At 55.6% G+C, this 24,151-nt stretch overlaps 1 protein-coding gene across 2 annotated transcripts in view; it reads left to right on the top strand.

Annotated features, from left to right (window-relative positions):
- The window catches only part of WHRN (whirlin), a 37,715-nt gene extending 13,836 nt beyond the window's left edge, over nt 1-23,879 (top strand). The window contains exons 3-12 of one of the 2 annotated variants that reach the window (XM_065695881.1): nt 4,180-4,305; nt 11,604-11,806; nt 12,212-12,248; nt 13,399-13,611; nt 14,123-14,335; nt 18,953-19,024; nt 19,355-19,955; nt 21,760-21,944; nt 22,392-22,514; nt 23,155-23,879. In XM_065695881.1, the coding sequence (XP_065551953.1) occupies nt 4,180-4,305; nt 11,604-11,806; nt 12,212-12,248; nt 13,399-13,611; nt 14,123-14,335; nt 18,953-19,024; nt 19,355-19,955; nt 21,760-21,944; nt 22,392-22,514; nt 23,155-23,337 (1,956 nt within the window). In that variant the 3' untranslated portion in view covers nt 23,338-23,879. The remainder of the gene's footprint in view (nt 1-4,179; nt 4,306-11,603; nt 11,807-12,211; nt 12,249-13,398; nt 13,612-14,122; nt 14,336-18,952; nt 19,025-19,354; nt 19,956-21,759; nt 21,945-22,391; nt 22,515-23,154) is intronic. The other variant, XM_065695882.1, reaches the window with a different exon arrangement.
- The last annotated feature ends 272 nt before the right edge of the window (nt 23,880-24,151 follow it).

Here is a 24,151-nt window from a genome sequence, read left to right on the forward strand (position 1 = left end):
ATCGAGAGGTACTGCTGCGATCAGTTGGCATCTGGATAGCTTCCCATTGTGAGCAAAGGGGTGGGATTAGTTGTTTATTTCCCCCCTTATTTCTAATTGATCTGATTGCCCTAGAATATGTATGAAAAGCTTTCAAACAGGGAAAATACAGCGGAGATCAGACTTCAGCCCTGCAGCTGAAATCATGTAAACCAGGGAGGTTTTAATGCATTGAGATGCTGCTGTAGTTAACCTGATGTTTCCAGCTTTACCAAGGTTAGATTCAAGGTTGGTGGAGGCATCCTGCGTGCATCAGGCTATAGAGATATCCTGCCTGGCCACCTTTTCCTCCATACAACTGCTCTGTATGTGAAACAAGTTTGCTTATCTGTAGGCAGAAGCATTCATTTTCAAAGGGCTTGAAATGGAAACTGCTGCTGCTGTCGTGTGTGTGACGGGGTAACCGATCCGCCTGGTAGAGGAGGGATCCATGTACCTGCCCCGGGGCTGGCATATACCTGGTCCATGGATTTACACTGCGTTTTAACTGGGAATGCTGGGATTCTTTCACTGTCGAGTGGAAGCCATTATGGGGATTCGGGAAGTTGGCAAAGTCCACTGGCTTTGCTTTCACTCTCCTGGTGTCCCCAACATAAGAAGGACATGGAGCTGTTGGAGCAAGGCTGGAGGAGGCCACGAGGATGCTCAGGGGCTGGAGCACCTCCGGTATGGAGACAGGCTGAGAAAGTTGGGGCTGTTCAGCCTGGAGAAGAGAAGCTGCGTGGGGACCTCAGAGCAGCTTCGAGTGTCTGAAGGGGGCTATAGGGATGCTGAAGAAGGACTCTTCATCGGGGACTGCGTGATGGATTTTTCAGCATGGAAAGCACGGGAATGTGCGACAGCTTGCATGCCTCCTTCATCACTCCATTCCCTTTAATTCTTGCATAGAATCCTAGAATGGTTTGGTTGGAAAGGACCTTAAGATCATCCAGTTCCACCCTCCTGCCATGGGCAGGGATGCCTCACACTAGACCATGTTGCCCAAGACTCTGTCCAGCCTGGCCTTGAGCACTGCTGGGGATGGAGCATTCACCATGTGCTGGCTGTGGCAGGTTGAACAAAGGATTCTGTTCCCTCAGGTCTGCTATGATTCGTTTCCTCACTAAGGGCAGCCTTCCCTGTGGTTGGAATTAGTGGATCCAGAGTTTCCTCAGTGCCAATCTCCCCATGGGTGAAGTAGCCAGTGGTGGTGGCCAGTAATAAGCAGGATTTGTATGATCTGTCCAGTGAAGTCCTCTCATTTTTTCACCGCGTCAGGGACCACTTGTGCTGTGAGTTGTCCTTGATGTCCTTCTGGGATCGAGCGCTTATTCCATTAAAAGCACTTTGGAGACCATCAGCCAGCAGAAACTTGTAGGTGCTGCTGAGCTGAGAGGAAAATGAACTGTGCAAAATGCTCTGCAAGCGCTGGGCTGCTAAGTCCCTGTGAAACCCCATTTCATCAGCTGGATCGTGGCCGTAATGTGCTTATTGCCAGGGGAGCTGCTTATTCCTGTAAGCTTTTGGTGCAGCAGAAGAAGGGAAGGATACACAGAGTGTGAGCATCCGCTTGCCTCCAGGCAGTTCTGTTTCTACAAGTAGCTGTCGTTATTAGGAAAGAAGACAAATTTGATCTATGGTAACACTGCATGGCTTAAACGTTTGAGGCACTAATGGTGCCTATTTGAGCATGAAGGAGAAGAGATGCAGGAGAGATAAGGAAGGATTTCTTTCTATTAGATTCTAATGACATTTGCAGAGTGAAGTGATAGAGCTGGCCACATCTCTCACTGTTTGCTTGCTGGGCTTGCTCTGCTTTACAGCAAGGAGCATGTTCAGTGTGCTCGGGGCTATGTGGTTTGTTCCCTGTGGTGACTGGGGTATGTGGCATGAGCCACTGGTCCCCAGTTCATTGGATCCTTCTGTCTGGAGCAGCATCCCAGCAGATTTAGCCCAAAATGTGCTCCTTGGGTCAGAGCTCAGCTCAACCCATGCTGGTGGGCACCAGAGCATCTCCTTGTTATTGCAGGGATTCTATTGCAGGAAGGCATCTGTGCTCCTGGGGGTTGCTTGCCTATGGAACTGTGACAGCCAAGTCCGCAGCATGGCCTCACACATCCGGCCCTGGGCAGGAGGGTTGGTGTCGAGGCAGCAATGATGGATGCAGCACCCCCAGCAGCCGCCACTGCTGCTCCCAGTGCATCAGTTAAAGGCTGTGAGCTGTGCCTGCGTTTGCAGGATGTCTAGACATCAGCCAGTGGGGTTTCCTTGGTGAGCAGGAGGAGGATGAGCCCTGCGAGCCTCCTTAAGTGTTGTTTGTGTTGTGTGGTAGCACTAATGGCACGGCAAGAGCTGTCAGCATGGGCGAAGCCTTCCCATGCGCTCCTGCAGCTGTGTGCTGAGCCGTGCTGATGGAGAGTAATTCTCGTCTGGAAGTGCTTTTTCTAATGGTAAAATTGCATCTATCAACAGGTAATTGCATAAACCCAGAGAAATGAAATCCCGTGTAAAACCCAGCTCAGAGAAAATGCCTTCTTGATGGTGGCATTCATCTCCCCTCGATTCCCTGCTATAGGAGGTGGCAGCTGCTTCAGCGTTGAAATTGGAATTAAAAGCATGACCTTGATCTTCCCAATGAGTCTGTTGTAGCCCAGGGCTGGGCGCAGCCCTGGTACTGTGCAGGGGAGGAGGTGGGCATGGGCAGCATCGGTGCTACGGTGAGCCTGGAAATACCTTCCCTTCTCAGCAGGGTGCAGGGGGTGCCTTGCATGGGGGTCCTCAAGGATGCCAGAGGGTGCAGATAGTGCTGTGCTTAGGACAACTATCACCACGGTGCCAACCCTACTGAGCACCACCTCTGCGCTGTGCCCTGGCAGTGGGAACAGCCTCTTCCCTAGGAAACAATGTGCAAAACAGCCTCCCCTCTTATCCCTAAGCCCTTAACATGGAGTGACTCAGCCTTTGCTTCATCCTGCAAGCAGCTTATCTCCGCTTTGGCTCCTCAAGGCTTTCTCTCTGCTCCTCCTTGCTCCGCAGCCTGCTCAAGCCGAGCCCCCTGCCTGCAGCCCTCACTTTATTCCTCAGCTCTTCCCTAATTCTGCAGTTTGTCAGGAAGCCAAATGCTCCCAGAGCTGTTTCTTTTCCCTGGTCCCTGCTGCTGCTGCCACTCTCTTCGCAACAGCCTCAGTTGCTATTGTGATTTCCACAGGGTTTATTCCAAGAGACGCAGGTATCAGTTGATTAAGAAATGCAATTAAGCCTCAGCAACCCAACGTCGTGGCATTGCCAGCAGCAGTGTGGGTTCAACTGGTGCTTAGGTTTATTCACTCAGCTTTGGGCTGCTGGAAGGTCCTTTCAGCTTCTGGTCTTTGGGGCTGGATCGTTGCTTTCTGCTCCTCGCAGGCTGGGTTTGCTGGGATGTGTGTAAATGAACCAGCTCGTGTGGCAGCACCTCAGGTTTGCAGGGGGTATCTCTTACTCCATCTGATGGTATTGGGGTGGGGAGAGCAGCTTCTCAGCTTACCAGCACCTTGGGGTAGTGTTAAAGGGCAATGTAAATGCCTTCATGCAGAGCTACCGTCCTGCTGACTCCAGTGAAGTGCTGCAGTATGAGCTGGCTCTTTGGGGCAGGATAGGTGGAAATACTGTCCTGGCATTATTAAATAGGGATCATAAAGCACATGGCTGCACGGAGGAGCCCTGGGAGCCTTCTGTGCCTTTAGCTGAACCCACCCTGAGGCTGTGTACCTCTAAAGCATCCTTCAGGCAGCCCTGAGTGTTTGTGTGGGCACAGGGAGATGGACAAGAGATGCATTGAGGCGCTGGCACAGGGTGCCCAGGGAAGCTGTGGCTGCCCCATCCCTGGCAGTGCTCAAGGCCAGGTTGGACACAGGGGCTTGGAGCAAGCTGCTCCAGTGGAAGGGGTCCCTGCCCGTGGCAGGGGTTGGACCTGGATGAGTTTTAAGGTCCCTTCCAACCCAAACTAGGCTGGGATTGTATAAACCTCTTCTCCTTCCTCTGCATTGCAGCAGGGAGGTTTCAAGCTCCACCTGGGGCTGTGGTTGTCTGGAGGTACCTGCAGAAGGGCTTTGTCCCAGGGTGTGGGGAGCTGGGGGCAGCAGGGGAGACACCACATAAATGACTGTTCTTGATCCTCTGCAGGTGAATCTGGTCCTGAATGAAGGGAAATCCCTGGGCCTCATGATCCGAGGAGGGGCAGAGTATTCCCTGGGCATCTACATCACCGGTGTGGATAAAGGCTCTGAAGCAGAGAGCACTGGCTTAAAGGTAAGAACAGCCCCACGGCGGGCTGGGCTGGGAGATAGAGAGATTGAGCTTCATGCATTGAGGATGCAGGGCCACGTTAGCTGCAGTTCCTACCCCTTGTCCTGAGCCAAACAGGGGTCTCAATGGAGACGTGAGAGTTGCTTTCCTGGAGCTGGCTTTTCAGGGCAGGTTCTTTGGATGTTTTGGATATTAAACCTTTAGGGAGGAAGGTGGTTGTGCAGAGAGGAAGCTTCTGGAGCAGGTTGTACCATGTCTTCTGCCTTAGCACAACCCCACACCTGGTTTCTCCCCTTTGAGACAGCATGGGGGGGGTTTTGATGTAGGTACCTGAGTGCAGTCTGGACTGGAAGTGAAGAAAGTCGCTGCCACCTCCCTGAGCTGGCAAGGAAGAGTTTGCTGTTAAAGATCCTGGTCCTGTGCCCTCTTCCTGCATCTCTCATCCAAAGCCATGATGTTTGGAGCTAGTGTTTTGCACAGGGTGCAGAGCATGTGTTGAGCTGCTGTGGTGAGAGGAGGCCGAGCTTCCTGTGCCAGTGTCCTCCTGCAGCACTGGATGCACAAGCATCATGTCCTAAAAGGCAGAAACAGCAGGATCGCCCTCAGGGATAGAGCAAAGCTCATCTATCAGCAGCCTGGCTTGGTGTGACCTCCGGCTATGTCAGGCTCCCTCCATAGTCTAATAGGTTCCTGCAGGGTGGCTGTGGGGTGGCTGGGTCCTTCTGAGGCTGCCCTGGTCCAGAGTTGGCTACAGAGACCTCTTGTAAAGCGCGATCTTGCATCTCTTTCATCCCACCGTGTACACACATCATCTCCGAGCTCTTCCAGCCTTCCCGCTGTACCAGGCCTCAGAACAGGATGGGGTTGGGACCCCAGCTGTTCCTGAAGGGTCATTTGGGTTAAAATGATGTATGTTCTAGGGGGTTCACCAGTCAGTTAAGTTGAAAAGGGAGCTGTTGGACGTGTATCTGTGCTGCTCATGAATGGGGCACATTTGAAACTCCGACACCTCGGATTGCAGCATTTCATCACTCAGGGTTTCTTTTCATGTGTGGTTTTTCTCTCTGAATGATCGAATTCCCTGCAGTCCCCCTATGCCCTTTTTACTTCCTCCAGTGCAATCCCATGGGCTCTGAGGGACGGTTCTTTCCCTGCTCCTTGTGTCAGTCAAGACTCAATAGATGTTAAACTCCTCTGAAATGGTGCTGGGTTGCTGAGCATTGGTGTTAATGCGCTCTGATCCCCTCTCTGTATTGTGGTGGTCCATTTCTCCATTGATCAGTCTCGAAGAGTTTAGGGCTCAGCCTTAAGCTTTGCTCCAGGGGCCCCATAAAGTCACTTAAGGCTGTCAAAGCTGATAGCATGAGGTGTGTGGACAGTGTGGTGCAGGGCTGTGATTTAGGCTGGAACAGATGCAGTCTTGTTGCTCAGGTTGCTGTGGCACACAGCATTGCATCTAGCTGGGCCCTGAGATCACCAGGGTTTGCTTTATAGACAAGGAGCTATTGGTGGGGGTAATGCAACCAGTCCTGGACTTAATCATCCTCTGCTGGCTCCTGTTTCTTTCTCCTGACTCTTTTTGACACCAAAGGAAAATGCTGAGCTTGGAGTTTTGGATCAGTCCAAGTCTTAACGTCTCTTTCAGGTACTTAGCAGGGAAATCACGGAATGCTTTGAGTGGGAAGGGACCTTAAAGCCCATCCAGCTCCAGCCCCTGCCACAGGGACCCCTTCCACTGGAGCAGCTTGCTCCAAGCCCCTGTGTCCAACCTGGCCTTGAGCACTGCCAGGGATGGGGCAGCCACAGCTTCTCTGGGCACCCTGTGCCAGCGCCTCAGCACCCTCACAGGGAAGAGCTTCTGCCTAAGAGCTCAGCTCAGTCTCCCCTCGGGCAGGTTCAAGCCATTCCCCTTGGCCTGTCCCTACAGGCCCTTGTCCCAAGCCCCTCTCCAGGTTTCCTGCAGCCCCTTTGGGCACTGGAGCTGCTCTAAGGAATCAACTCAATTCTGGCAGCATTCAGTGGAAGCTGTAAAACCCACAGAAGCGTTCACTGCCTGCGAAGTCAACAGCAACTTCCCAATGACCCAGCAAGGCTGGGTTGAGCTCCCATTGAACAGTACCACAATTCTTCCATTTTAGAGTGCAGTGAATGACCTGGAAACCACATTTACCCACCAGTTCTTCCCTCCTGGTGCTGTCACATCCCTTCCACCACCACCTGGAGCAGCAACCTACGCCCAGGCATCTCCAACAGCAGAACATTAAACATGGCAGGGGGTTGGAACTGGATGAGCTTTAAGGTCCCTTCCAAGCCAAGCCAGTCTGGGATTCGATGAATCCATGATAAAAGGCCTTTCTTTATCTCCGGCCCTCCCAGCAGCTCTAAGCTTACAGCCTGCAGCACACACAAACCCAGGTGGGAAATGTCGGTGCAGATCAGAGATCTCATCAAGCCTGGCTTTCAGGAAAGCCCCATCCTGCTGGCACACACACACACACACACAGAGACCAGGGATAAAGCTGTGTGCTCTGCTGCTGCGACTCCTGCGTGTGCTGGTTTGCAGTGAGACCTTGGCTATGCTGAGCTCACAGGCGTGGGGACAGAACCAAGGAAAGCAGCAGAAACAGGGGCTTGGATCAATGTGGGAGCAGTAACCATGAAATGAACAGAAAGAACTGGAGAAAACCAATGCAACCACTTCTTCTCCTGCCTTTTCAGGCTTCTGGGCTGTAGGAGATGGAGCCTGGCACTGGCACAGGGTCTGTGCTGGGGACAAACATCCTGTGACTCTGCAAAGTCACCCATGCAGCACATGGAGCAGCTCCAGCCGGTCCCTCTATTCCCAGATCTGTTGAGCAGAAACAAATCGTCCTGTGCCTTTTATCATCTCTGTCTTTAATCCTCACGTCCCGGAGCGCTGTCCCTGCTGCCTTTCACCGCGACCTTGCACTGACGTCCCCAGGAGATGCTGTGCACCCTGGGAGGTGCAGGCAGATCGGTGCAGGGTGGCCAACAAGGGGTAACGTATGGTCTGGGAGAGAAGGATGCTCTGCAGGGAGCCTCCAGCAGCAGCTCTCGCTTCTTGGTGCCCTCAGAAACACTCGGCCATCCCCGTAAGATGCTTCTTGTCCCTGCTGCCCAAGTGACCCTCTCTTATGGCAGGGTCCAAAACCCCTCATGGAGCTTGGAGCAACCAGGCTGGGATCCTCTGATTCTGCCAGACTTTTAGTGAAAACCTTCTTGCATCTATGGCACCAAATCTGCATTCTTGAATGTTTTAATAACGTGTTCCACATTTCCCTTCAATTTTGATGAAAGAGCCAGCGATGTGGTGTTAAAAACCAGTCAAAACCAAGGCAGCTTCTCCGAGGCCCAAAAGCTCAGCTGGCTTCTGTCTGCCACAGAACCAGGGTCTGAGCAGTGTGTCACAGAGGAGACCCAGCCCTGCCGATGCCCATTTGGGTACCACTGCATCTCCATGGCTATGAGCAGAGCACTTCAGGTGCCAGCAGGGAGCAGGCTGATCTCTGCACTCAGTCAAGCATTAAATATTCATACCCTTGGCCTTGGCTTCCTTCTGTTTATTCATGATGAAACTTCAGGTTCTGTCCCCCCTGATGTTCACTTGCAGTGCCAATGCAGGAGCTGAGCTTGTTCTGCTCATCCCCATTTCTTCCTCCTTCCTTCCTTTTGCAGGTCTGTTCTGTCAGGATGTGGGTCTTTAAGGCAATTTCTCCTCTTCTTGACCTTTACATCAGAAATAGCAGATTTCGGGTGGCTTGCTTTGAACAAACAACTCAATATTGAGATCCCAGCACAAAGGCTGGGGTAAAAAGAGGCCGCCGCAATCAGTTTATGCCTATATATACATGAGTGAGTAAAAGAGAGACTGTAAATAGGAAGAGGTGAATGATTTTACGTCACTGGTTTTAGTCACAAAGCTGCCTCTCGAGAAGGGGCTCGTCTTTAGAGGTCTGCACGTAGGCAGGAAGCTATAAAAAGCCTCGTGGCTGCTTCAGGTCTGGGGAATCAGCTGAATAGGGAGCAATGCAGTGAGGATGTGCGTGGTTGCGGTGCGCAGATGGAGCCTGGAGGCGGTGTGGAGTGGTCCTTCAAACCATGTCACCCTTATGGGGACAGGCGGTGCTTCAATGGGAGGCCAGCACAAACCAGTGCCTACCCCAGGAGACAGCCTCCTCTGCTTGTGTGCTTCCATACAGAAGGGTACAGATCCCATTTGGATCTGCTTTGATCCACATCCTTGTGTTGCAAGGTTTGCGGAAAAGACCATGTTTCAGACAGCACTGAACCCACTGTTCCCTTGCCTTGCTCCCACATAAGGATCCTTCCAGCAGGCTGTATTGGCCTCATTGGCTGTGAGTTATCTGCCCCAACCCTGGGGAAGCTGATTATAACCTCTTTAGTTTTCTGCAAGTCTTAATTTGGACATTTCCACTTTTTCTTGCCCATAGTTTCAATTTCTTAAGGTCTCCTTTTGGTAATTCCTTGTGCTAAAGGGAGACTCCTTCCACTTCAGTAGTACCCATAAGTAATTTAACCTCTCTCCTAGCACATTAGTAGCATTTAATAAGACTAGTGCTGGTGCCAAACCATTTGGCATCCCATTAGCCCTGTTATTCCCAGCTCAATTTGGTGTCATTTAGCGTTAATTCACTTTGAAAAGCTCTCACCCACTTCTCGGCGTGACTGAATTCCTCCCAGAGCCAATTCTGATCAGTTTAAAGAGACTTCAGGTGCTCACAGCCCTTGCATTGAGCCCATTACGTCTCTCTTGATTGCACCTCCTGTTCTCTCTGTCCCCAGGAAGGGAAGGAGGTGAGGCTGTCATTGGGCTCTGCTGTTTCTGCTCTCTGGGCCTTGTCAGTCGCCTTTCACACGTCCTGTTCAGCCTTTGCCTTTCAGGGTAGATTTGTCCGCAGGAAATGAGAGTAATCCCGTTTTCAGAGCTGATGCTGTTCCCTTTCCTTTCCTGGCTGTTTTCTGCAGGGGGGGGTGGTTCTCACTGCTGCTGAAGGAAGGCACAAGAAAGCCCAACAATGCTTATTTTGCACATCCCGACTCAAACACGGGTCCTAGGACTAACTCTGAGCCTGCTGCAGAGAATCACAGAGTGGAATCATAGAATCCAGGCAATTTCTCCGTCTCTTCTGTTGCATTTCCATCAGGAGCTGGGTGCTCAGGGGCAGGAATGTGCCTACAGCAAACAATGTGCCAGGGTCAACTTTTGCCTTCACAGATGGCTCTTTTGCATCTTTGCAGTTTCGTGTTACCTTCCCAATTGTCCTTGACTTTGGGGGGCTAACAGGGGAGGGAAGTAATTATTATCTATGTTAATTAGCTAAACCAATCCTTTCCAGCTCCAGTAGGAGCCTCTTGTCAAGATAGGTAGAGGTGGTCTTGTGGTGGGCACTGTGCTGAGCACAGCTGGAGTCTGAAGGACAGATAAGGATGAAGCAGCTTGTCCAGGGCCCCTCTGCTGTCCCTGTTATGGCTTGTCAGGTTCCTTTTGGGCCTCTCTTGAAGGGAGAAACTAAAGGAAGGCAATTAGATCTGTATAACGTGAACAAAATAAATAAGGATATTTTAATCCCTGATCTGGAAAACTATTAAGGATCCATACTCACAATAACACCATCGAATCGGATTTGGGTTTTCACTGTTTGATGCTGCAGTGAGCCTGATGCTCCTCATTTGAGCAGCAAAATCCACGCCAGCGGATTGCCCAGTGAATCCGAAAGACCTGAGGATTGATGCTTATTACACTGCATGCGTGTTTCTCATGGCAGCTGAGGCACTTGGGTCATTTCCTCTCCCTGTTGTGTTGGTGCTCAGCAGTTTTCAGAGCGTCAGCTTAGAGCCGACAGAGCTCGCAGGGAAGATGAGGAGTTTGTGGAGTCTGATGGTGGGGATGCGGTCATTTGGGTCACTTGCCTTTCCCTGGGCTCCTTCCCATGTCTTGGTCTCTGTTACCAGCTCAGACTGCCTTTGGCTCCCTTTCTGCACTGAGAGCATGCGAGACTGAGCAGTGCTCGGTGAGAGAAAGCACTGCTAAGCAGCAGTTAACCGTCAGTGTGTTATCAGCCTTAGACTACAGCCACAACACAGCACTGCAGCAGCCACTGGGAAGAAGATTAACTCTATCCCAGCCAACATCAGGACACCGCCTTTGCTGGAGCAGTCATGGAATCACAGAATGGTTTTACCTTGGGTTGGAAAAGACCTCAAATTCATCGATTTCCAGCCCCCCTGCCATGGGCAGGCGATGGATCCCGGGTGCTTTATGCTGGTGGTGCTCCTGGTGTTCACTTTCATCCCAGTGAAGTCCTGGGTAGCACTGGGGAAAACTGGGTGACAGCAGAGTCACAGCCACCCCATAGACTTGGCTTCTCCCTGGAGTAAGGGAACTAATCCCAGTCCAGGAGTGAGCTGAGAGGATGGTGTTGACTCTCCTTGTTGTTCTATTAGACTTAGGAATTCTCCCCATTCCCTCTCATCTCCTCCTCCGAGAGGGAGGTGAGGGATTTAACTGCTGCCTCATTCTGTTTGCACTGCAGCACAAAGGGAATAAAACAGTTTTGACAGGGCTGAACAGAGCCTGTGCTTGAGCAAAGCGATGGAAGAGCAGTTTCAAAGAGGTGGCTGTCAGGAGCAGGTTGAATGGCGCTACAGGAGCAAGGAGGGCTGGCACTGAGAGCCCTAGAAACAAAGGGGAAGAGGACATGGGGTGCTCTATGAGTGCTGTGTCAGTATGGCCAGGCTGTCAGGGAAGGCCCCACAGCAACATGAAAGCTCCTGGGAGGAGCTGGGAAGGAAATAGGAGGAGAGATGAAATCCAGCGCTGTCAGCTCCTACAGTACCGCTTGGAGGCTGAGGTGGGACACTCGAGTTGAACCCTCCCTCCGGCACGCAGAGATCTGGGCTTGGGGCTTCCGCAGATGGTCCCTGACCTCCCACATCAACAGCAGGGGTTGGGGCTGCAGGGCGAGATGTTCCCTGGGGGCTGCTACAACCAAACTGGTCTGTAGATCCAGTTAGTGGGGAGACTGGGCAGACTGGCCTGGTTTGGGATCCTTGACAGGCTCCTCCAGGCTCCACTGGTCCTTCACTGGTCAGCTCGAGTGCTCGGTCTCCAGCCACCAGCATTTGGCCCATCTCCCTCACTGATCCCCCCAGTTTGAGGTGGGATGGACAGAGCAGCTCCTCCCTGGTGGGATCGGAAGCCGTATCCCTAGCAGGAAAGCCCCAGGACGTGGCAGCCTCACCGCATCCTCACTCCACAGGTTGGAGACCAGATCCTGGAGGTGAACGGGAGGAGCTTCCTCAGCATCCCCCACGACGAGGCCGTGAAGCTGCTCAAGTCTTCCCGCCACCTCATCATGACGGTGAAGGACATCGGGAGGCTGCCCCATGCCCGCACCACCGTGGATGAGACAAGGTGGATAGCGAGCTCCCAGGTTGGGGACACCCTCGTCACCTCAGCAGGGTACGTGCTTGGCGCACCCCGTGCGGGTTGGTTATCAACACAGAGCTCCTCTGTGGTGGACGCAGTCACCAAGGGGTGCGTGGAGCCTCAGGACCTGGAATGTGCTGGGTATTGTGGAGCTCCAGTACCCGGAATGGTGGCAGCCAGATGCGATGCAAGGTGCGTGGGCACCCAGTCCATAGGAGCACTGTGGCTTCTCAGGCATGTGGCCCCCATATGTGGGGCTTAGAAGACAGCATCTCTGGCCTGGAAGGTGGATCAGGGCTTTAGAGCACACTGCTGCCCCTTCCCTGTTCCCTTATGGGCACAGAGAGGAGAGAACATCACAGGTCTGGAGGCAGGCTCGATGCAGTGAGTGATGGGCACACGCTGCTCGGTGCTAACTGCTCTTCTCCCTCCTCGCAGGGCAGTGGGTGACCGTGCTGCGGAGGTGACAGCCAGGGTAAGAGATACAAGTCCTTCCTGGTGCCTTGGCAAACGAAATCACCATTCTTGTCTCCTGTTTTCTATGGGAGGGAGGGATTTGTGCTCCTGGCTTGAGAGGGATGCTGGTCCTATGGGGTTTACCTGGCTCAAGCCTTTCTCCTCCCCACCTCATGTTGCCAGCTGTGTTTCTACAAGCGGTGACATGACCCCCTCTCCTGTGCCGGTGGTGGGTCTGCAGCACGTCTGGTGCCTCCAGCCTGGGAATGGTCACATTGATGGCAAGGACCCCTGCACCCCACGGAGGTGACTCCGATGCCTTCTGCATGCCGGCTGCCTCTGGGCCCTGCCAGCCCCTGGGATCATTCCTGCCTGGAAGCAGAGCTGCAGTGCCAGCAGGGCTTCTGTCAGCACCTCCTTGCAGAGCTCCTGTCTTTGAAATGGAAATGAAGCAGCGAGGTTCCGCAGGTGGCTCTCACTGATAACAGCTCTGTGCTGTTCCGTGCAGTGTTCACTCCTTGCAGCGTCTCCAGGATAGTCAGGGTCTTGGCTCCATACCCCTCTGTGGACTCTGCCAGCACTGCCTGGGAGGGGAGCAGCAAGGACCTCCCTTTAGAAATCCCTGTCCAAGGCAGAAGCCTTTCATCCACAGCCAGGCTCGTCTCTCCCTGGGCTCCTTTGGTTGCCAGTAGCTCTTTCTTTACCAGGCTCTGCTTTTAGCTTGCAGTGGGGGCGAATGTGCCTTTTCTATAAGATGGGAAGCTTGCCTTTCCTCCTGGCCCCATTTCCCCAGCTCTGCCAGGAAGGGAATGCAGCCTGCTATTGAATCAAGAGCTGGCCAAGGGACAGCGTGTGAGCAGAGCCCTGAAGCTGCTTTGGTTATTCTGCATAAGCTGGCTCTGGAGTTAGAGGAACAAGTGACACTGAGTGTGCAGCTATGCTGGTGAAGCCTTGTGGACGCCTCCCTCTGGTCATTTTGGAAGCATTCCCCTTCCGTTCCCTTTGGCACAGGCAGTTGGGTGAGAGCAGCAGCCTGTAGTGCTGGGATAGGGCTGGCAGCAGAGCCCAGGGCGAGGAGCAGTTCCTGTGCAGCCCGGCTATCCCTGCTTCCCTCCTTTCAGCCGATTCCTTGGTATCCCAAGCCGAAGCCTCTCTCCTGTCTCCCGCAGCCTGTGTTCTATCGGGGCCTGGCCGGCTCGCAGGTGACACTGAGCACCATGGTGAACCAGACCCGTGTCATGCTGGAGGAGCAGGCACGGCACCTCCTCAACGAGCAGGAGCGGGCCACCATGGGCTACTACCTCGATGAGTACAAGGAAGGCAACATCTCTGTGGATGCGCTGGTCATGGCGCTCTTTGAGCTACTCAACACACACGCCAAGGTGAGGCCCACACCATGGTCTGGGATGGTTCCTTGTTCCTGGTGGACTGAGCAGAGCCGTTGGCACAGCAGATAAGTCTCCAAGGTTATCTGCTCAGGGACAGCAGTGAGGGTGGAAGGCAAAATCCAGATGTAGGGCACTACGGGGGATGGAGGCTGGTGTTCAGTAGCAGAGGAGCTTCTGCTAAAGTTTAGGACCAAACCTCCTCATGCACTACATGGAATGGGTTGGATTGGGTTGAAGGGACCTTAAAGCCCATCCAGCTCCAACCCCTGCCACGGGCAGGGACCCCTTCCACTGGAGCAGCTTGCTCCAAGCCCCTGTGTCCAACCTGGCCTTGAGCACTGCCAGGGATGGGGCAGCCACAGCTTCTCTGGGCACCCCGTGCCAGCGCCTGACCAAAGGCTCCGTTACCTGCCAGCGCATCCCATTCCCACTGGTGGACGGTGTGGGAGGCCCCCGGGAAGGAGGCCGTGCTCCAACCTGTCCTTGGTGCCTGTCTCCTGCGCAGTTCTCGCTGCTTTCGGACGTGCGCGGCGTCATCTCCCCGCAAGACCTCGACCGCTTCGACAACCTGGTGCTGAAGAGGGAGATCGAGTGCATGAAGGCGCGGCAGCCCTCGGGGCCCTCCGTGGCCACCGACTCCTACTCCATGATGTCCTACAGCGACACCGTCTCCTCCTCCAGCAGCCACTTCACTGCCACCACCGTCAGCTCAGCCCGGGTGAGTCCCTGCAGCCCCCCCGTATCCCTGTGGGGCTGTAAAGGCGCTGCACCCGCAGGAGAAATGGTGGATTCCTTGCCTGATGGATTCCCCAGAGCTTATCCGGGTGCAGCAGTGTGATTTGTAGGTGCATTGGATGGTGCCAGGACATGTGCTTGGTATCTCCATGCTGCTGCGACTGCGATGTGACTGTCCTCTGCATGGGGGCTTGACCTGGTGCTGTCGCCTTGTCCCCTGTGCAATGCAAGCTGCATCCACACAGGGATCTCAGTGACGTGTCCCTCTGTGCCTGCTGCTATTCCCCAGCTCTGGTGCCTGAATCACCTCCTTAAAGACGTTTGCTGCCTGCTCTGCATCCCAGCAGGGACCTCGGTGGCCTGTGCACGCCCCTGCCCACTCTCCAGCACTGAGTGGCAGCTCTCCCACGTCTCCCTTCACTGCACGCAGCCTCTGACTGAGTGCCTGTAATCGCCTCCAAGTGCACGTTAATCTCCTGGCCATCAAATGCCTTTCACCATAAATGCATCAGCAGCCTTGGAAATGAAAACCTTCATGAAAGGAGCGGATGCCAAGGAAACCAGCGCAGGGCCAGGGAGAGTGGGAATGTGGTGCAGAAGGTGCAGGCAGGGTGGGAGTTGGGGGCATTCCTGGGCTGTCCCTGCCTGCATGGGTCAGTCCAGCATCCCAAGAGGCCTCAGAGAGCTTCAGAGCATCAGAGCTGGGCTTTTGTCCCATTGACTTCACAAACCCCATAGGAAAGCCCTGTGCTCTGTTCACAATGGGTTACAGTGAGATGCTTTCTGGATCAAGAAAAACAAAGGTCTTGCTCTTGCTCCATGGCACCAAGCATGGCTGCTTGGCCTGGTGTGTGAGCAGTGGTCCAGCCCTACCTGGCACTCGAGCCCTGAGGTCAGGGATGGAGACCAGGACGCTGTGCTGGCATGGAGAAGAGCGTGTGTACGCTGCTTGAATCATCCCTCAAATAGAGTCATAGAACAGTACGGGTGTCCCTTGGTCTCACCCCAGCTCCTCCCTGGCAGTGGGGCACCTCTTCCCATGAAACATGCCCCGCTCCAAGCTCTGCCTGGGCTGTTGGGAATGCTAACACACGAGGTGGTTGTCACCGCTGCTGCTGGACCAAGTGCCAAGCAGAGAGCGTCATGGTGGATGGATACTTGTCTTAGCTAGCAGGAGACATGAGGGGCAGAGCTCCCAAACTGTTTCTCCTGCCCTGAGCTCTTGCTGCTCTCCCTGGCCAGCACTGGCTGCAGGTGGATATGGATCTTGTGGGATGGGTTTGGAGGGAGGAGGGATGCTTCGTGCTGGGTTTGCTTGTCTCCCTCACTGGTCCTGCACCCCCCTGATGGTCTGTTTTGCTTTTGTGCTTGTTTCAATCTGCTTTTCCCCCTGCACGTCCCCAGGAGCGGCTCTTGTGGCTCATAGACCTGATGGAGGTAGGGGCTGCTGGAGCGCTGCGGTTGCCATAGCAGAGGGGATGAGTGCGTGTGTGAATGGGTGCTGGGAGGGAGGCAGGGAACAGGCTGTGCAGGGACCAGCATGTCAACAGGGACCCCGTGAACAGTGCCTCGATTCATCCCTTAGCCCTCTTGAGCCATTCCAGTCCCTTTGCTCCAGCGTAGCTTAAGGCCGTGGTGCTGCAGAGCAGACAAGACTCTGCTCTGAGCCAGACCCCGTGTTCTGCTTGCACTGGAGCCCTGTGTGTTGCAGGCAGCTCAAAGATGGGCTAATTTTAGGGCCAGGAGCGTTGACGGACCCCACACTTCCCCTCCTGTTGCTGCCTGCTCTACCTGCTGCTCTGCTGCCTTGCTGTATGGGCACCCTGGCTGAATACCAGCATGATGGTCACATCCTGTCACACATAGAATCCCAGCCTGGTTTGGGCTGGGAGGGATCTTAAAGCTCATCCAGTCCCAGCCCCCTCTGGAAGCAGCACTGCTCTACAAGAGGATGCTCTGGTGTTCCCAGATGGAGTTTATCACAGGCACCGTGGTACACGTTGTTCTGTGCCTCCATGACAATTGGGTTGTAGCAGCAATGATGAGGTGCAAGCTGTTGATGAGAGCAGGATGAGTTTGTCACTGCTCACAGGCCAGGCAGCACTTCCTTGGGCACTGCCTCCTGCCCAGCCCTCGTTGTTAGCATTACCCCCAGCAAAGATGCTGCCATTGGAAGGTGCCTTCTCCTCCAAGGGCCTGATCCCCCAGGCTCTGCCTTGCTTCCAGCTCCCTGAAGCTGCAGGATTGGGCTCCAGGAGGTAACCCAGTTTTGTTGCTAAACCCTTGTCTGTCTGTGGTCTCTTTGGTCTCTGTTCCACAAGACGTATAAGTAAGGAGAGGCTGGCACTGAGCTGTTCCTCTCCCTGGGCAGTGAATCTCAAGCACAGGAATCCACAGCCTCTTTGGCAGATGATCTCTGTGTCCCCATAGGGAGAGCAGAACCAGAGCAGAGGAACAGGGGGCAACTTCCTCACCGATATCTCCTGTTATTGCTGCTCCGGCTCCTAGTGCCCTCTGACCCAACCAGGACAGGCACAGCCATCCCACGTGGATGTGCTTGGCATGATCCTCTCAGGCAGTGAGGTTAGAGACAGGGGGAAGCCACCACGTGGGTGCCATTGTCACCCTCAGAGCCCCCAGAGTCAGGTCTCTGTGCTCAGGCTGGGACACGGAAAGGGCTCTGGGGCTCCTCCGGACCTGTGGATCCATTCTGGGGGGGGAAAGGGAAGGGGAGAGTGGAGGGGAGCAGAGCATGGAATGGTGCCGTCGTTCCAAAGTGAACCCTGCAGGGTTCAGGCTGAGTGGCTCTGCAAAGGTCTCATTAGCAGTAAGTGGAAAATAAGGGGTTCCTTTGGAGCTGTGAGGTTAATGAAAGCTTGGGTTGTATTCCCCAGGGAGCTGGGAGCTCCTCCATCACTTAAGCAGTGAATGGAAACTGGCTGGCTGAATGAAAGATGCTCTGACAGAAAGATGCTTTCCAGCTCCATTGCTCCTGCCCTGGGCTCCGGGATAGGAAGGGCCAAAGTTTTCCATCTGAGGGGCTGGAAGAGCCTCACCTGCCTCCAGTTTCCATAAGAGACTGGAAAACAGGTTGGGTAAAGGAGCAGGGTTGGTGGCAGGGAGCAGCCTCCTCAATAAGTACTCATCTCTCAGAGCAGTGGCACCGTAGCTCCAATGGCTCTTCCAAGGTAAATCCAAGCAAGCTGTCTTAAAATAGCCAATGCATGAAAGCAAATGTGCTCAGCTTAAAAGCCATTGCACTGGCTAGCCCGGAGCGGTTGCTGTTGGATTGCTTTTGCTCCCAAAGTCCTCAGCGTGGGGAGAGGAGAATCTGCTGCTTGCATAGTTCAGTGCCAGTGTCCCTGGGTGCTGAGGGAGCACGGAGCCGGGGCTGGGATACAGCACGTGGAGGATACAGGATGGCATCAGCCTTGGCCAGAGGAAGGAGTTTTCCCAAGCTCAGGCTTTACCTGTCGCTCTCTGAACAAGCCTTTTCCTTCAGTTCTCATTCTCCAGGGCTCTCTCCGAAGCCAGGGAGCTCAAAGTACTTCCCATCGGTGGTTTGGCTGCTTCTCTAATGCTCTTCATTGTCTCCCGTGTCTATTCCGGGATGCTGACATCTCACAGCACAGCAGCAGGCTCCAGCGGATGGGGGGATGCAGCTGCAGCAGCTCCTCAGCCAATCCCTTGTTTACCCTGCAGTAAATAACACACGGTTGAAAACAAACTGTACCCGTCCCATTCCAGCACCAGGGAGCAAACAGCCCTGGGAATGATGCGCAGCGCCACTCCGGATTGGGAATGGCTGTGGGAGAAGGATGCTGAGCGTGGATTTGCTCGTCCAGGGCCTTGTAGGGGAACCAGATGGAGCTGGGGATGGGAAAGGCAGCAGCAGAGCCTGGCTCTGGGCTGAAGTCAGGAGGAGCTGGGTTCAGCCCTGGCTGCGCACCCCATGTGCTCCCATCCCTGCTGGTGCTCAGCCAAGGTGCCTGTTTGCTCTGCTTGACCACATCCGTGTCCTCTCCTTGGGTCCATCCTGCTGACAACTGCCCCTGCACAGGCAGACTGACAGATTCCCATCGCACACCTTGCCTGCTGGAGCTGGGATGGGTTTGGAGCTGTGCTGGGACATTGCCTATTGCCTCCTAATGGGAAAGCAGTGGCAGCAGGTTCTGCTTGCATCTCACTGCTCTGGTTTGCAAGGGAGGGAGGTTTTACACTTGTCTCTTGCCCTTATCCCAGTGAAGATGCAGGTATTGAACCTGCCGGCTCCAAACCAAACAGGAGGAGCTGAGCTTTGGATTAAGAGGAGCACATCCTCCTCTGCAGGCTCACAGCATGCTTTGAGCACGCTTCCTAGCTTGGGAGAGCCTGTATCCCGACAAAGCTGCTTTGCTTTGGATCCCAGCGCAGTTGCTTTGCTCAGATGATGCGTGGGTCTGCAGGGAACCTCCAAGGAAACAGAACCCTTTGGGTGAAAGACTGGCCTTGCATGGGGGGGTTTGGGTGAGCACTTTGCATGGTCCCCATCGGGCCGGTGCTGTGCTGGGTGCTCAGTGCTGCTCTAACCTGGTTTTCCCTTCCTTCTTTGCCCTCTCAGAACACATCGGAGTTGGAGGGAGGTGGAGATGGCCACCAAAGCAGCATCAACACGCTGCCGGATGTCTCCCTGGTAAGGCATCAAACTGGAGATGGAGGTAAAATGGTGATGCTGATTTTTGCCTCCACTTCTGTAGCTCTTTGCTTAATCAGCACCCCATGGATGTTATTGAAGCAACTTAGACTGGTTTGGAAGGATTCTGGCTGGATAGCTTCTGCGTAGAGCAGACGTTGGGTGGTTTGTGCTCTGATCACCCTCATGTGTGAGTTACGTTCTTGTCAATAAGGTCAGGAGGGTGTTTCTGTGGAAGTCAGCTCATTTTTGCCATCGTCACCATGAGGAGGCAGACGGAGGTGGCTCTGAGCTTGGGGAACGTCCTAAACAGTGTCCTTGCTTTGGCAGGATGACCTCTCCTCCTTCCCCGATGAGCCACCCAACTTCAAGCCTCCACCTCCTCCTTCAGCCCCGCAGATGCTTCAGGCCCCCTCCTCTGCCCAGCACAGGACCCAAGGAAAGGACAAACCCAAGCGCCCTTCCTCCGAGTCCTCGCAGTCAGGCCTCTTCTTCATGGCCCCCCGGCACCCCACACCCCCCCCCAGCCAGCCCGAGAAGGACACGGTCAGCATCACCTCCACAGCCACCGCATCCACCGAGGAGTCAGCCCCAAGCCCCATCTATGCCACCATCTCCCCAGCCCCGCACGGCTCCAGGAGGCAGATGGATGCTCAGCTCTCCTTGGTCAGCCAGCACCACATCGGGCCCTTCCCCAGGGTCCAGTCCCCAACCAGGTTAAAGAGCCTATCCCCGGAGGGGCCTGCATCTGGTGGGCTTCAGAGCCCCCCTTCCCCATCGCCGCCTCCTCCTCCGTCCCACCCGGCACCCCCTCCTCCGGACAAGGGCAGCCCCCAGGCTGTGGCCAACCAGCACTTCATCATGGTGGAGGTGCACCAGCCCAACAGCGAGCCTGACGTCAATGAAGTGAGGCCCCTGCCCCAGGCCAGAGGTGGGTGACGCGTTATCAGCCATGGGGTGACAAAGTGAACCCTCTCTGGGGTGCTCCTCAAGAGAAAAGTGACAGATGTAAAGGGCAGGAAGGGGCTGGAGGGTAAGACCTGCATCAGACTGCTGGAGTGTGAGGCTTGGTTGAAGGGTTTCCTCAGTCCCACTGGGAATGGAGGCTTCTGGCACATGCTGGTGAAGAGCTCTAGGGGAAAACATTCCCATTTTGGTCCAAACTCCTAGTCAGTAGGGTGGGGGGAAAGCTTCAGAGCCTGGATCAGTGCTGCTGTGCCTGGTTCTTTGGTTTGCTCTTCATCATAGATGAGTTTCCTTTCAGAAAACAGCTTGTGGAGTCAGAGAATCCCAGCTTGGTTTGGGTTGAAGGGAGCTTAAACCTCATCCAGCTCCAACCCCTGCCACGGGCAGGGACCCCTTCCACTGGAGCAGCTTGCTCCAAGCCCCTGTGTCCAACCTGGCCTTGAGCACTGCCAGGGATGGGGCAGCCACAGCTTCTCTGGGCACCCTGTGCCAGCGCCTCAGCACCCTCACAGGGAAGAGCTTCTGCCTAAGAGCTCAGCTCAGTCTCCCCTCGGGCAGGTTCAAGCCATTCCCCTTGGCCTGTCCCTACAGGCCCTTGTCCCAAGCCCCTCTCCAGGTTTCCTGCAGCCCCTTCAGGCACTGGAGCTGCTCTCAGGTCTCCCCTTCAGGAGCCTTCTCTTGTCCAGGCTGCCCCAGCCCAGCTCTCCCAGCCTGGCTCCAGAGCAGAGCTGCTCCAGCCCTTGCAGCATCCTCAGGATCGGCCGGTCCTGCCCCCCATGAGCTCTGCTTCCGCTAGGCTGGGGCTGCGGTGCTCGGGTATGTCCCGTTGCCGTCCGTGCCCGGGCACCGGTGCGGGGGGCGTTGTCGCCCTCCTGTGGCACCGTCCTGCCACTGCAGCTCATTCACCTCGGGGCTATGGATGGGGCCGGGGGACCCGCTCTGAACTGCGCGGGTCGGATTCTGCCCGCGGGGTGTCAGCGGGGTGAGCCCGGCTCCGCCGAGCCCCGGGAGGTGTCCCGCACCCGCTGCCCTCTCTGCGGTGCTCTCAGGCCTTGTTCCCTGGTGCTCCTCTCGGTCTGCACCCACACTCTTCGTCCTCAGAGGGGAGAAAGCTCCTACCTGGCAGCTCCTCTTTGCCCGGGCCTGTCCCCATCCCCTCCCAGACCCTGGTGTGGAGCATGGGCCGCCTCCAGCCTGCCTCCAGCAGCATCCCTGAACCCATCACCCCCTCATTCCATCCCAGTTCAGGATTTGGGTTGGATCCTTGAGGCCCTTTGTTGCTGGGCACTCCCTGTGCACAGCGCTGCTGTTATCATAGAATCCCAGCCTGGTTTGGGTTGGAAGGGACCTTAAGGCTCCTCCAGCTCCAACCCCTGCCACGGGCAGGGACCCCTTCCACTGGAGCAGCTTGCTCCAAGCCCCTGTGTCCAACCTGGCCTTGAGCACTGCCAGGGATGGGGCAGCCTCAGCTTCTCTGGGCACCCTGTGCCAGCACCTCAGCACCCTCACAGGGAAGAGCTTCTGCCTTAGATCTAACCTGAACTTGCCCTGTTCCAGTCTGAACCCATCACTCCTTGTCCTATCACTGCAGTCCCTGATGAAGAGCCCCTCTCCAGCATCCTTGTAGCCCCCTTCAGACACTGGAAGCTTGGGAACGTCCCTCCAAAGTCCAGGTCTAAATCCCAAGGGCCCTGCCCATTGCTGGGAGCAGTTGGGATGTCCCTGCCCTGGGGGCATCCTAACCCCATAACGTGCCTGCTGTCCCGCAGCCTCCACGCTGTCGCAGCTCTCGGACAGCGGGCAGACGCTGAGCGAGGACAGTGGGGTGGACATCGGCGACGTGGAGCTGAGCAGCAGGGACAAGGGCCAGCAGCTGATCTCTGGGAAGAGCCGAAGCCTCCAGGAGGCCCGGAGCAGTGATGGGGCGGCAGAAGGAGCCTCCAAGCCGGTGAGGGTTGGTACCCATGGATGCACCCCCTCTTCTGTGCTTCCGTGCACAGACCTGCACACGGAATGTCGAGAGTCAAAGAGCATCTGCAGGCGGTGTGTGTGTGCCTCTCCTGTGAGCCTTCCTTGGGGTGACCCTGCTTGTATGGGGTGACCCTGGGCAGGAAGGGAAGGTGCCTATGGGGGGGTTGGCAAGGGCAGGTGGGAGTACAGCAGCCATGGGGAAAACCACCCCATCCCAAGGATGGAAGCCTTCACCCTCATCGCATCCCCAGCCCCTGCCAGGGGCATCCCTGGGACTGGGGATGCTCCATTCCATCCCCAACCCATCCCCATTCCATCCCTACCCCAGCCCCTGCTAGGGCCATCCTGGGGACTGGGGGTGCTCCGTCGCATCCCCATCCCATCCTATGGGTCCCGGTACCCCTCAGCAGCACTGCCCATCTCTCCCCAGCCGGGGCTGCTGGAGCCCACATCGTGCCTGATCCGCGTGTCCAAGAGTGCTCCGACCCTGGGCATCGCCATCGAGGGGGGAGCGAACACGCGGCAGCCGCTGCCCCGCATCGTCACCATCCAGGTAGGACTCAGTGCACATCCTGCCCATCCCTCTCCTCCTGAGCACCCTCTGGGGCAGGAATTGTTCCTCAGCTCCATCTAAACCTGCCCTGGTGCAGCTTGAGGCCGGTTCCTCTTGTCCCATCCCTTGTTCCTTGGGAGAAGGGGGGATTTTGGAGGTGCACTTTGCCCCCATAGCATCTTCCCTTGTTGTCAGCATCATTCTGCTGCAGGGGGGTTGCTGAGGGTTGCATTGGTGTCCCATGGAGCACCCCATATCGTCGAGCATGTCCTGGGAGCCGAGGGTTTGCTGTGGATCCAGAGGGGGTCTGCCAGTTCTGAAAGCTTGGCTCTGGTGTCTCCAGGTGGCTGGAAGCTCCCTTTTCCTGCTCAGATAGAGGGCTGGGAGAGCGGGAATGGTGGGGTGGATGCATGGCTGGGAACAGCAGCTTCCTCTGCTGCTCACTTGAGGCAAAACTCAAGTCTCTGACAGCAAAGCCAACTCCACCTTGGTTCTTCTTGGCCATTCCACTGGGACAAGCAAAACGGGAGCCAAATTTATCCCTTCTTTTGGCAACATGAAATGTTTCTCGTTTCCTCCCCCCCCAAAACATCCCTGGGATGGGTGCTGGGATCGGGATCTCACCACCTCTGTCCTGCAGCGCGGGGGCTCAGCACACAACTGTGGCAAGCTGAAGGTGGGCCACGTCATCCTGGAGGTGAACGGCACGGGGCTGCGGGGCAAGGAGCACCGGGAAGCCGCCCGGATCATCGCCGAGGCCTTTAAGCTGAAGGAAAAGGACTACATTGATTTCTTGGTCACAGAATTCAACGTCGCCCTTTAGGGCTGCAGGCTTTGGGATGGGGAACATCCCGAATAGGAGCGAAAGGCAGCGCCGAGGTGGGAAAGCTGCGTTCCCACCCCGCGGAGCCCTCTCCCGCTGCGCCGTCCCGCACGCACAGACACCCCCAGCTTGTCCCCAAGTGTCCCCTCGCCTGCTGCAGACTCATGCCTGGGTAGGGCAGGCTGAGAACGGGCAGAAATCAGTGCACATCCCATAACGTCTCTTGGATCGGGGGGGCACTGCCCTTTGGGAATATCCTCTGGTTCTCCAGTGTGGGAGTGGGCAGGAGGACAGGCGAAGGTCCGGGTGTCCCCGCTGCCATGTGGGTGCCACACAAAGCACAAGGTGGGCCCGTGGCTCAGGCCGGAGGGGGTTTGGGTGCTCCCTGCTCCCTCGGGTGCTGGCCCAGGCGGGTGGCACGGCCATAGGTGGGGATGCAGAGGGAGCAACCGGAGGCCTTGTAAATCGCTGGCAGAGTCCTTGTGTTTCTATAGACAGAGCTTGTGCTTTAATTTTTCAATAAACCAATCAGGATAGACAAAGGCTGGGATTGCGGGATTCCTCAGGGCTGGAATAGGGGGGCAGGAAGGGAACGGACAGGGGTGGCTATGGGCTGCTGGCAAGGGCAGGTGGGAGTGTGGCAGCCATAGGCGAAACTGACCCATCCCCGGAAAGGGCTGCTCCATCCCCGTCTCCTGCCAAGGGCCGTCCCAGGGACTGGGGGTGCTCCCATCCCATCTCCTCCCCTGTCAGGGCCATGCTGGGAAACAGGGATGCTCCATCCCATCCCTGTACCGCTCCCACCCCCTGCCAG

This window comes from Lathamus discolor, chromosome 15 (genome assembly GCF_037157495.1).
Source record: "Lathamus discolor isolate bLatDis1 chromosome 15, bLatDis1.hap1, whole genome shotgun sequence".
NCBI classification, from domain to species: Eukaryota; Metazoa; Chordata; class Aves; order Psittaciformes; family Psittacidae; genus Lathamus; species Lathamus discolor.